We start from the raw sequence: 13429 nt of genomic DNA, 5'->3' as shown, positions 1-13429 counted from the left end.
GACTGCGCCACCCAGGCGCCCCTGATCATTTTACTTTTAAGCTTTGTCAGGCAGTCCCAGAGTTGTGTTTAACCTAGGATTAATTTATCTACTACTGGACAAGACCCTTCTTTCTTTAATCAATTATCTGTGAATTATGAAGCACTCAACTTCGGCTGTTGGGAGCAGGCACTGTCCTGCGTGGGTTTGAGTTCTGGGCACTATCCCCTCTAATCTTTTGGAATACTTCTTTCCCCAGCCATAGGTGGTTTTCTCACAGTATTGCCTGGATACTCAAAGGGGACCCTCTGTAGAGCTCTGGTATTTGCTCTGTGCAGCTCTCTCCTCTGCAGTTCTCTGCCCTGCCAATTCTAGCTGCTTTGGTGTCCCTGAACTTCCACCTCTATCTCTTCAATTCAGGAGATCTGTTGTCCCGGATGTTAAAATGTGTGCCATGTAAACTAATTTTCAAAACCAATCCTTACTAACAAAACAATTATTCAAATAGATTTTGTTAGAAAAAGCCTGACTTCATTTTTAAGAATTCAGAATGTAAATATTGTTATGCAGTTTGATGAATACTTTTAAAAACCACTGAGAAATAAATTGTGGAGTATGTCTTGTAAGAAATTACTAAAAGTAGACTTTTTTTTTTTTTTTTTTTTTTTAAATTTTTTTTTTTTTTCAACATTTTTTATTTATTTTTGGGACAGAGAGAGACAGAGCATGAACGGGGGAGAGGCAGAGAGAGAGGGAGACACAGAATCGGAAACAGGCTCCAGGCTCCGAGCCATCAGCCCGGAGCCTGACGCGGGGCTCGAACTCACGGACCGCGAGATCGTGACCTGGCTGAAGTCGGACGCTCAACCGACTGCGCCACCCAGGCGCCCCTAAAAGTAGACATTATTAAAATGTACCGTTTTCAGTAGTGACGCACTAATTTACATTCCCACCAGCAGTGCATGACGGTTATCTTTTCTCCACATCCTTACCAAAACTTGTTATTCTTTTGTCTTTTTTGATAATAGCCAATCTGATACTTGTGAAATGATATCTTATTGTTTTGATTTGCATTTCCATGTTGAACATCTTTTCATGTGTCTGTTGGCCATCTGTATGTCTTCTTTGGAAAAATATCTATTCAAGTCCTCTGCCCAATTTTTAATTGGGTTGTTGTTGATGTTGATATTAAGTTTTATGAGTTCCTTATATACTTTGTATAACAATCCCCTATCATATGTATGATTTGAAAATCTCTTTTCCCATTAATTAGGTTGCCTTTTTGTTTTTGTTCTTTTTGTTTCTTTTTGTGTTTGTTTCTGAGCAAGAGAGAGAGAGAGAGAGACAGAACACGAGTGGGGGAGGGGCACAGAGAGAGGGAGACACAGAATCCTAAGCAGACTCCAGGCTCTGAGCTGTCAGCACAGAGACCTATGTGGGGCTTGAACTCACAGACTGTGAGATCCTGACCTGAGCCGAAGTTGGACGCCCAACTGACTGAGCCACCCAGGTGCCCCTGCCTTTTTGTTTTGTTTTTTAAATATTTTTTATTTTTAAGTAATCTCTACACCCAGTGTGGGGCTCAAACTTACAACCCTGAGATCAAGAGTCACATGATCTGCCAACTGAGCCAGTCAGGTGTCCTCCTTTTTTGGTTTGTTGATGGTTTCCTTTGCTCTGCAAAAGCTTTTAGCTTAATGCAATCCCATTTGTTTATTTTAGCTTTTTTGCCCTTGCCTAAAGAGATTGGTCCAAAAAAAACGTATTACTGATATCAGATAGAGCTTAGTGCGTATCTTTTCTTCTAGGAATTTTATGGTTTCAGGTTTCACATTCAAGTCTCTAATCCATTTTGAAGTTATTTTTGTATGTTGTGTAAATGTGGTTCAGTTTCATTCTTTCTCATGTAGCTGTTCAGTTTTCCCAACACTATTGAATAGACTGTTTTTTTCTCCATTGTATGTTCTTCTTTTGTCATATATTAATTGACCGTATAAGCATGGGTTTATTTCTGGGCTCTTTGTTCCATTGACTTATGTGTCTCTGTATTCCTGTGTTTACCACACCATTTTGATTACTATAGCTTTGTAGTATAGTTTGAGATCAGGAGGCATAATGCCTCCAGCTGTGTTCTTCTTTCTCAAGATTGCTTTGGCTACTCAGGGTCTTTTGTGGTTCCATACAAATTTTGGGATTATTTGTTCTATTTCTGTGAAGAATGTCATTGCTATTTTGATGAGCATTGCATTGAATCTGTAGATTGCTTTGGGTAGTATGGGCATTTTAAGAATATTAATTCTTCTAATCCATGAGCATGGAATATCTTTCCATTTGTGTCATCTTTGATTTCTTTCAACAAATGTCTTGCAGCTTTCAGAGTACAGTCATACCTCGCTCTATTGTGCTTCACATTATTACACCTTGCAGGTACTGCCTTTTTTTTTTTTCTTTTTTTTTTTTTTTTTTTTTACCAACTGAAGGTTTGTGCAACCCTACATCAAACACGTCTGTGGACACCATTTTTCCGATAGCATTTGCTCACTTTGTGTGGCTTAGTCACATTTTTTAAAATCTTGGAGTATTTCAGACTTCTTCATTATTATATTTGTGATGGTGATCTGTAATTACTAGCCTTGATATTACTATTGTAATTGTTTTGGGGCACCACGAACTGCACCCATATGGGATAGCAAACTTAATTGGTTAATGTTGTATGTGTTTTAACTGCTTCACTGACTGGCTGTTCCCTCATGTCTCTCCCTCTCTTTGGGCTTCCCTATTCCCTGAGACATAACAACATTGAAATTAGGCCAATTAATAAACCTACAGTGCCCTCTAAGTGTTCAAGTGAAAGGCAGCCTCATGTATCTCACTTTAAAGCAAAAGCTAGAAATGATTAAGTTTAGTGAGGAAGGCATTGCAAAAGTCGAGAGAGGCTGAAAGTGAGGCCTCTTGTGCCAAACAGCAAAGTTGTGAATACAAAGGAAAAGTTCTCAAAGGAAATTAAAAGTCCTACTCCAGTGAAAATACAAATGATAAGAAAGTGAAAAAGCCTTCTTGCTGAAATGGAAAAAGTTTTAGCAGTCTGGATAGAAGATCGAATCAGCCACAACATCCCCCTAAGTCAAAACCTAATCCAGAGGTAAGCCCTTAACTATCTTCAATTCTATGAAGGCTGAGAGAGGTGAGGAATCTGCAGAAGAGATGTTTGAAGCTAGTGGAGGTTGGTTTATGAGGTTTATGGAAAGAAGCCTTTTCTATAACAGAAAGTGCAAAATGAAGCAGCAAGTGCTGATGTAGAAGCTGCAGCAAGTTACCCAGAAGATCTAGCTAAGATAACTCATGAAGGTGGCTACGCTAAGCAACAGACTATCAGTGTAGACAAAACATCCTTCTATAGAAAGAAGATGCCACCTAGAACTTTCGTAGCTAGAAAAGAGAAGTCAAAGCCCAGCTTCAAAGCTTCAAAGGACAGGATATCTTGTTATGGGCTAATGTAGGTGGTGACTTTAAATTGAAGCCAGTACTTATTTACCATTTCAGAAATTCTAGGGCCCTTAAAAATTATGTTAAATCTACTCTGCCCATTCCCTCTAAATGGAACAACAAAGATGACAGCGCATTGTTTACCACATGGTTTATCAAATTATCCTGCTAATGAGACTTACTATTCAGAAAAAAAGAATCCTTTCAAAATATTACTGTTCATTGACAATGCACTTGGTTACCCAAGAGCTCTGATGGAGATGTACAGTGAGATTAGTGTTGTTTTCATGCCTGTTAACACAACATCCATTCTGCAAGGAGTAATTTTCACTTTCAAGTCTTGCTATTTAAGAAATACATTTCAGAGGCACGTGGGTGGCTCAATCATTTGAGCATCTGACTTTTGATTTTGGCTCAGGTCATGATCTCAGGGTGGTGAGATTGAGTCCTGCATCAGGCTCGTGCTGGGGATGGAGCTTGCTGAAGATTCTTTCTCTCCCTCTCTCTGTTCCTCCCCCTGCTTGGGCACTCCATCAAAAAAACAAACAAAAAAACATTTCATAAGGCTACAGCTTTCATAAGGCTATAGGCATAGGCATTGATTCCTCTGATGGATCTGGGCAAGGTAAATTAAAAATATTCTAGGGGATGGGGCGCCTGGGTGGCGCAGTCGGTTAAGCGTCCGACTTCAGCCAGGTCACGATCTCGCGGTCCGTGAGTTCGAGCCCCGCGTCAGGCTCTGGGCTGATGGCTCGGAGCCTGGAGCCTGTTTCCGATTCTGTGTCTCCCTCTGTCTCTGCCCCTCCCCCGTTCATGCTCTGTCTCTCTCTGTCCCAAAAATAAATTAAAAAACGTTGAAAAAAAAAAAAATTAAAAAAAAAAAAAAATTCTAGGGGCGCCTGGGTGGCGCAGTCGGTTAAGCGTCCGACTTCAGCCAGGTCACGATCTCGCGGTCCGTGAGTTCGAGCCCCGCGTCAGGCTCTGGGCTGATGGCTCGGAGCCTGGAGCCTGTTTCCGATTCTGTGTCTCCCTCTCTCTCTGCCCCTCCCCCGTTCATGCTCTGTCTCTCTCTGTCCCAAAAATTTAAAAAAAAAAAAAAAAAAAAAATATTCTTGAAGACTAATGAATCTAGATGTTACTAAAAACATTCATGATTCATGGAAAGAGGTCAAAATATCAACATTAATAGGTTGGAAGAAGTACATGGATGACTTTGAGGGGTTTACAACTTTAGTAGAGGAGGTAACTGCAGATGTGGAAAAAGTAAGAGAACTAGAATTAGAAGTGGAGCTTGAAGATGTGAATTGCTGCAATCTCATAAAACTTCAGTGGATGAGAACATCTTACAGATGAGCAAAGAAAGTAGTTTCTTAAGATGGAATCTACTCTTGGAAGATGCTGTGAAGATTGTTGAAATGTCAACAAAGGATTTGGAATATTACATAAGCTTAGTTGATAAAGCAGCAGCAGAGTTTGAGAAGATTGAGTCCAATTTTGAAAGTTGTACTGTGGGTAAAATTCTGTCAAGCAGTATTGCATGCTACATAAAAATAGTTGGCGAAAGGAAGGCAATGTGGCAAGGTTTATGGTCTTATTTTAAGAAATTGTGAGTGTTACAGCTCTTTTAGAATTTGTCTGGCAGGGTTTCCAGTCCTTACTGGAAGACAACCCCACCCTACCACTGCCAAAAAAAAAAAAAAAAAAGAATTGTACAACCACCCCAGCTTTATACAGCCACTACCCTGATCAGTGAGCAGCCATCAACATTGAGGCAGGACCCTCCACCAATAGAATAATTACAACTTTCTGAAAGCTCAGATGATGGTTATCATTTTTGGCAATAAAATATTTTTAAATTAAGGTATGTACATCGTTTTTTAGTCCTAATGCTATTGCACATGTAATAGATGACAGTATAGGGTAAACATAGCTTTTGTATACACTGGGAAAATAAAAAGTTTATTTGACTGGTTTATTGCAGTATTAGCTTTATGGTGGTGGTCTAGAACTGAACCTGCAATATCTCAGAAGTATGCCTGTACAGGTCTTTCAACTCCTTTGTTAAATTTATTCCTAGGTATTTTATTTTTGTTGATGCAATTTAAATGGTATTGTTTTCTTAATTTCTCTTTCTGATAGCTCATTATTAGTGTATAGAAACAACTAATTTCCACATGTTAATTTTGTATTCTGTGACTTTACTAAATTCATTCTAAGTTTTTTGGTGGAGTCTTTAGGGTTTTCTATGTATATTATCACATCATTTGCAAATAGTGACAGTTTCACTTCCTTTCAACTTAGATGCCTTTTATTTCTTTTCTTATCTAATTGTAGTGGCTAGGACTTCTTGAATAACAATGACCAGAGTGGGTATTTTTGTCTTGTCCCTGATCTTAAAGGAAAAGCTGTCAGTTTTTCACTGTTGAGTATGTTATTCTATGTCATATATGGTCATTGTTATGTTGAGGTATGTTTCTTTTACATTTAACTTTGTTGAGAGTTTTTATCATAAATGATGTTGAATTTTTGTCAGATGCTGTTTCTGTATATATTAAGATCATAAGATTTTTGTTTTGTTAATGTAGCATAATGTTGATTAATTTACAGATATTGAACCACCCTTGGATCCCTGGAATAAATCTCACTTGATAATGGTGTATGATCCTTTTCGTGTACTGTTGAATTTGGTTTGCTAGTATTTTGTTGAGGATTTTTGCATCTGTATTCATCAGAACTATAGGCCTGTTATTTTCTTTCTTTGTGTGCTGTATCTTTGTCTGGTTTTGATATGAGGGTAATGTTGGCTCTGTAGAATGAGTTTGGAAGTGTTTCTTCTTTAATTTTTGACAAAGATAATTACCAACTCTTTAAATGATTAGTAGAATTCACCTGTTAAACTAATTCTGGGGTTTGAGGTTTATTGGTTTTTGTTTTTTTTTTTTCTTTTCAAAGAACCAGCTTTTAGTTTCACTGGTCTTTTCTAAAAAATTTTTTTTTAGTCTGTCTTTTATTTATTTCTACTCTGATCTTTATCATATTTCCTTCTACTAAGTTTGGGTTTCGTTCTTTTTCTAGAGTCTTTACATGTAAAGTTAATTTATTTGGACTTTCGTTTCTTTAGGTAGGCCTGTATTGCTGTGAATGTCTTTAGAACTGCTTTTGCTGCATACCCTAGATTTGGGAACATTGTGTTTCCATTTTCATTTGTCTTAGGGGTTCCGCCCACTCCACATTTCTAAGCAGTCCCCCCCTTTTTTTTTTTTAACTTTTTAAAAATGTTATTTATTTTTGAGAGAGACAGAGCACAAATGGGGCAGGGGCAGAGAGAGAGGGAGACACAGAATCTGAAGCAGGCTCCAGGCTCTGAGCTGTCAGCAGAGGGCCCGATGCGGGGCTGGAACTCACAAACCACAAGATCATGACCTGAGCTGAAATCAAGAATGGGCCACTTAACTGAGCCACCCAGGTGCCCCATTCCCCTTGGTTTTTTATTCAAGTGTGATTAACTTGCATATTAGTTTCAGGGGTACAATATAAGAATTCAACAATTCAGTACATTTCTCAGTGCTCAAGATAAATATACTCTTAATCCCCTTTATCTATTTCACCCATCCCTGACCCATTGACCTGGTAGCAACCATCAGTTTGTTCTCTGTATTTAAGAGTCTATTTTTTATTTTGGCTCTTTTTTCCCTTGTTTGTTTTGTTTCTTAAACTCCATATATGAGTGGAATCATATGGTATTTGTTGTTCTCTCCCTGACTTATTTCACTTAGCATTATTGCCCTCTAAGTCCATCCATGTTGTTGCAGATGGCAAGATATCACTTAAATTTTTTTCTTTGATTTCTCCCTGGATCCATTGGTTGCTTGTAGTCAACATTTTAAAATGAAGTAGGATAAGGATTAACTACAATTAGAATAATTTTTGCTATTTTGTTAAAATAAGAGTTAAACTATTACACTGAATAATGTATAGAGAAGTCACACAAAGTATTTTTTCTATAGTTTAGATCTAGTGTAATTTAAACATTTTGCTAACCCGGAAAACATTCCAGTTACATTTTTTTTTTTTAATTTTTTTTAACGTTTTATTTATTTTTGAGACAGGGAGAGACAGAGCATGAACAGGGGAGGGTCAGAGAGAGGGAGACACAGAATCTGAAACAGGCTCCAGGCTCTGAGTTGTCAGCACAGAGCCCGACGCGGGGCTCGAACTCACGGACCGTGAGATCATGACCTGAGCCGAAGTCGGCCGCTTAACTGACTGAGCCACCCAGGCGCCCCCATTCCAGTTACATTTAAAAGAATCACATCACTAGCCTTATAAGCAGATTATGGAAGGTATTCTCTTTTGGCTGAATAGTTTAGAATTTTATCTGATGATGTAACTACAATTAAGTAGTTATGACATATGGTATGGTTTTAAATTCTCTGAAAACAAAGTTATAATCTTTAATAGCTCACATTTATTGTGTTCTTACTGTGTGTTGGTACTTAACCTGAACACTGTATGTTCTCTCTTATCTAATTCCTCCAACAATCCTAAGAGGTAAATACTGCTTTTATCTTCATTTAACTGATGAGAAAATTGAGTTTCAGAAAATATTTTATTCAAGTCAGCCCAAGAGCTGGTAAGCAGTAAATCCAAAATTAATACCCAGGTAGCCCACCTTCAGATGTTATATTATTAAGCAAAGTGCTGTGACACATCCCGAGGTTGTACTGTCATGGTCTTCATCTTGGTGGATGAATGAATGAATTCCAACACCATGTATTTTATGGTATGATTTGATACGTATGATATGCAAGAAAATTATTAAACATTTTCATGTGCTTTGTAAAACACCTAATTATTTATTATAGATAAATGGATTCTATTAGTTTTCTTTAAGAAAAAGCAACTGTCAAAGGGAAATTCTGAAATGACCTTTAGTTATTGAGTAATTGAAAATATAGGAACTTATTAAAATCATTTGTTTTTATTAATCTTTGTTTCTAGTTGGGAGAAATAAGTGCTCGTTAATGGGTTTTCTAAATTCTATTATTTGAGAAAATGAAAGTTAAAGGGAAACTTGGAGATCTTATCTGTTTCTTGTAATAGTAATTATAGCAACAAATAGCAGCTGGCATTTGTGCCAATTATGTACTGGGCACTCCTCTAAATACTTTATGTATTATTACATATTATTTAATCCTTACAAGAACAGCAATGAAGCAGGCAAAATTATCCTCACTGTACATTTTTCAGATTTTTTTAGAATGATTTTAAGTACTGGATTGATTTATTGAAACAGTTACAGTGGTTTTTATTTGTCCTTGTCTTTTAGTAACAACTAACAAATGCATAATTGCAGCAAATATATTCATATTACTCCTTAATTGATGCTTTTTACTGTGCTGTCTCCGTTACCACACAGCTGGCCCTTTTTTCATTCAGTATACAGTGACCAGAGGCCTCCTCATTTTTTTTCTTGCTGTTACATACTGACCCTTATTTGATACACCCTACCTTTCAACTCCAATTTTTTTCCTTGCTAAAGTTCAGTTTGTTCCAAGTATTATAATCACTTCCTTTTTCATGTCACTGCCAAGTTCTCCATTCAGTGTCGCATGTTTCCTGTTCATATAAAATCCTTAACTGAGGAATTAGTTTTTTCTTATTCTGTGTCTGTCAGTTTTTGCATGTGAATCAACAGGAATGTCTTCTAAACCCATTTTATATATATTCACTACATGTATGTAGCAGTTTAATAGTTGCTGTTAGTTTTAGGGGTTGTATATGTCTGTGCACAAGAGATTAAAAGAAGTTATTAGCCTTCTACAATTAAAAAAATACTGAAATCTGTCTTTTATCTTAGTAAGAAAAATTTTATTATATTTCTTTCTTCACTGTTTTTTTTTCTTACAATTTTTTAGGTTTTATGGCAATTGGATATATTCCGAAGAAGCTTACGGGTTCTAACTGGACATGTTTGTCAGGGAGATGCCTGTATATTTTGTGCATTGAAGGTAACCTTTTAAAATTTAATTGTATTTGATAGCTTGTTTGGTTTAGTTGACAGATTTGGTTAGTTTATTTGAAATTAAAGTTCATTGTCAAGATGACTTAGAGCTTTGAAGGTGAATTCTTAAAATATGATTTATTCAGCTTTATGGTCCCCCCTTTTATGGAAGAACAGTGAAAATTAATATTCTAAATAGTATAAAATATTAGGAATGTTATATTTTTCACTATTTTGAAACAATTCTTTATTCATTTTGTAAAACGTTTGAGCTACTGAATTTTGTGCACCTCTAGTTACTGAGGATACAGCAATGAACAGTCTGATAAAGCGTCAGACCTCATGGAGCTTATATATTCTTGTAGGACAGGGGAAAATAAGTAAGCAAAATATAAAGTATGTTAGGTGGTAATAATTAAAAAAGGAGGGGAAGTAAATCAGGGAAAGGGAATAGAGAGTGTTAAGTAGCCAGGAAAGCCTCACTGAGAAAGTTTAAACTATAACCTGGAAGAGGTGACGGAATGGAATATTCCAGGGAAGTAGGGAAACAGTAACTGGAAAGGTCCTAAGGTGAGTATGTGTGACACATTCAAGGTAATCTGGGTGGTGGAAGCTTTCTGAGCAAGGGGGAGAATGATAGGAGGGGAGCTCAGAAGTAAGGTGAATTTTCGTGGCTTTAAAACATATCTTCAGATTCTTCTGCACTCTTCCTATCAAAAGGTGGAGTCTAATTCTTTGAATATGGGCTGGCCTTAAGGATTCATCCCAATGAAATAGAATGTAGCAGAAATGATGCTGCAGACATTTGAGATTAGATTAGATTAGAAAAGCTGGTAAAGTTTCTATCTGGCTCTGTCTGTTGGGGTGTCATTCTTGGGAGTGAGCCCCCATGCTGCGAGAAGGCCAAGCTGGCCACAGCTATATCAGAAGTCCCAAGCTGATTGGTAGTGCCAACAGCCACCATCAACTGCTCTATGTAATGAGCAACCTTCGGATGATTCTGGGTTCCAGCATTCAAACTGTCCTAGATAACTCCCAGTGGAGCAGAATCGAGCTGTTCTCACCCAAATTGATGATTTGTGATCAAAATAAATGTTATTTGTAGTATCTACATTTTGTGGTGGTTTGCTACGGAGCAATAAATAACTGGAACAGGAGTCCATATTGTGTACGTCCTTCTAGACCTTTGTGAGAACCTTGGCTTTCCTCTTGAGCGATTTAGGAAGTCTCAGGATTGTTTTGAGTGGAAGAGTGATATAATCTGTTTTAATTAGATGTAATATTTCAACTGGATCTGTTTGGCTACTTGGATGAAAATAGATGGAAGAGAGACAAAGACAGAAACAGGGAATCATGTATATAGTAGCATTTCATTTATGTCGTTGAGATTTTTACCTAAAAATTACTAAGATTATTATTAAGATTTTATTAACATGTTTCAGAGAGAAACATTTCATTCTTTTACATTCTTGAATATTTTTACACACACATACATACAAGAAAATAAAAAGTGATTTTCATGCTTTATTTTGATTTATATTCCTGAATATAAATCACCAAAGAAGGCAATTTTACACTCTCTTTTTTAGAACATGGCAAAATAGGGTTATTGTTAGGGGATGAAGAATTACCTTAGATCAAATTACAATACCGCATTTTATTTACACCACAGTAAATTTTGGATATTTTGTCCAGTTGTAAAAACTAGTATAGTTAAAATGTCTAGCCTAAATCTTTCATAGCCTTACATAATCACTTACCTGCCTCCAAAACGTACTCCCTGTCTCACATACTGCATTTTAGCCAAACTGGCTACCTCCTTCCAATTTCTCAGAGCTGGCTTCCATCTGAGTGTTTTCATTGTTACTCCTTTTGTCTAGAATGCTTTTCTTCTAGATGTTTTTGTAGCTTACACTCTTCTTTTTAAATCTTTTTTTTAAATGTTTTTATTTATTTTTGAGAGAGAGCATGAATGGGGGAGGGACAGAGGATCCGGAGCAGGCTCCGCACTGACAGCAGCGAGCCTGTGTGGGGCTCGAACTCATGAACCGTGAGATCACGACCCGAGCCCAAGTCGGATGCTCAACTGACTGAGCCACCCAGACGCCCCCTGCCTTATTTCTTTTATGCCAGTCCTCAAATGAGGACATCAGTGAGGCCCTCCCTGACCACCCTAGGTAATAATTAACCTCCCTTTTCTCAGCATCCCTATTTCTATTATAATACTTTATTTTTCTCTCTTCTATTTTATGTCTTTATTTTTCTCTATTGTGTCTATCATATTCCAACATATAATTAGTTACTTGCCTTCCCCTTACTACAACCAGAATGTGTACTCCACGAAGGCAGTGTTTTTGTCTGTATTCTAGTGAAGATGCCTCACATACACTAGGCAGTCAAAAAACAGATGACAAATGACACTCTTGTGTAGGATTAATATCTTAAACATTACCTTGAAAAGTTTATTACTTACATAAGAAATGATATCTAAAATATTTTTTGCTTTTTCATATTTGTAATTATACCTAAAAATTATAGTTCTAGATATCTAATATCATTTGGCATCTTTATTTTTCAATTTCTTATTTATTTATAAATTAGATTTTTCTTACAGTAGTGGAACAGGTTTTTGAAATATCTTCCTAGCCTATCAGATGTTGATCTGGAAAAAAAAATTGATTTTGAGGTGACATACCCCTTGAGCTAATTATTTAAGAACTTAATATGACCAATTCTTACTTGGTGGGGTTGTCACTGAAAACCTTTTTCCCCCCACTTTCTCTCACCTAAAGTGATTGTCATAAAATTGGAACTTATTAGTTTTTCTTCCTTAAATTCAATAAGGAAAATGGAAAACCAGGTTAATACCTAAATCATGTTTCTGTGAGTGTTTCCACCGTTTTTTAGGCTTAGGTTAGAAATAATGCTCCAAGTGAGGAAAACTGATAATTTGAAAATTAAAACATTTTTCAAAAAATTAAAAGTCATCATCTTTTGTCTGACTTCATACAAATTGTACAGTGTCAGTTTTTAAAGACAATTTTAATTAGTGGGAAGTTGTCATCCCATTGAACTTACCTAACTTTTGTTTCTTTTTAAACCAGCATTTGTCATTTTCTGAGGTTTATTTATTTTTGGTTAACATAATTTTAATTCCTATAGCATACTTTTAGATTTATAGCAACTTAGAACTTTTCCTTAAACAACTTGGATCAGAATTAGCTGGGGAACAGTTTAAAAATTGCCCTGACTTCTGACTTCAGCATACTCAATCAGAATCTCTGAGGATGGGAACTGAGAACTCATTTAATTCTGTGCACACTGACACTTAATTTAGAGACTGGGGCAACCATTTCTATGCATTGTTGATAGAAATAAATTTTGTATGGAATTGTAGAGCAAAAGACTATATCCATTTCTAGGTATAGTGTGAGTTTCACTCTGTTATAGTGAAATTACTTAAGTGTTTCTTTAGTTGTTGGCTTTAAGCTTACTGATGTACTTGTTGATCCCCAGACAATATTTGCACAGTTTCAACATAGTCGAGAAAAAGCACTTCCTTCGGATAATATAAGACACGCTCTAGCAGAAAGCTTCAAAGATGAGCAGCGATTTCAGCTGGGCCTTATGGATGATGCTGCAGAATGCTTTGTAAGTATTTTTGATAATCCCTAAATCAGGATACTAGCTTGTTTTCCTTAAGTGATGTGAATTTTGAGAGGAATGAAACATAAATTTATAACAATAGAAAGGAATCCATACTGCTTAGTGCATCCTTGTCTTACCCGCCCTTCAAAACTCTGTGTGTTTCATGACTTTTGATTTGACATTTATATGTTATTATCATTTTTTTAATGAGTATCTTTACTATTTTCTCAGACAGGTGGAAAGCTCTTTGACTAATGCACTGCTTAACACACTTTCCATGTTGATTAAAGTGTGTCCGAAACAGCATACACA

At 36.5% G+C, this 13429-nt stretch overlaps 1 protein-coding gene and 1 non-coding gene across 3 annotated transcripts in view; both read left to right on the top strand.

The window, feature by feature from the left end:
• The window catches only part of USP53 (ubiquitin specific peptidase 53), a 66611-nt gene that overhangs the window by 18090 nt on the left and 35092 nt on the right, over nucleotides 1-13429 (top strand). For both annotated transcript variants that reach the window (XM_058721499.1, XM_058721498.1), the window contains exons 3-4: nucleotides 9384-9476; nucleotides 12986-13120. In XM_058721499.1, coding sequence (XP_058577482.1) covers nucleotides 9384-9476; nucleotides 12986-13120 — 228 coding nt within the window. The remainder of the gene's footprint in view (nucleotides 1-9383; nucleotides 9477-12985; nucleotides 13121-13429) is intronic.
• Nucleotides 5074-5138, top strand: LOC131508245 (U7 small nuclear RNA). Its single transcript, XR_009259945.1, has one exon. It is a non-coding gene; the product is annotated as a U7 small nuclear RNA (small nuclear RNA).

The sequence above is a fragment of the Neofelis nebulosa genome, chromosome 3 (assembly GCF_028018385.1).
Source record: "Neofelis nebulosa isolate mNeoNeb1 chromosome 3, mNeoNeb1.pri, whole genome shotgun sequence".
Classification (NCBI taxonomy): domain Eukaryota; kingdom Metazoa; phylum Chordata; class Mammalia; order Carnivora; family Felidae; genus Neofelis; species Neofelis nebulosa.
Note: the sequence above shows the minus strand (reverse complement) of the source record. Positions and strands in the feature narration are given on the sequence as shown.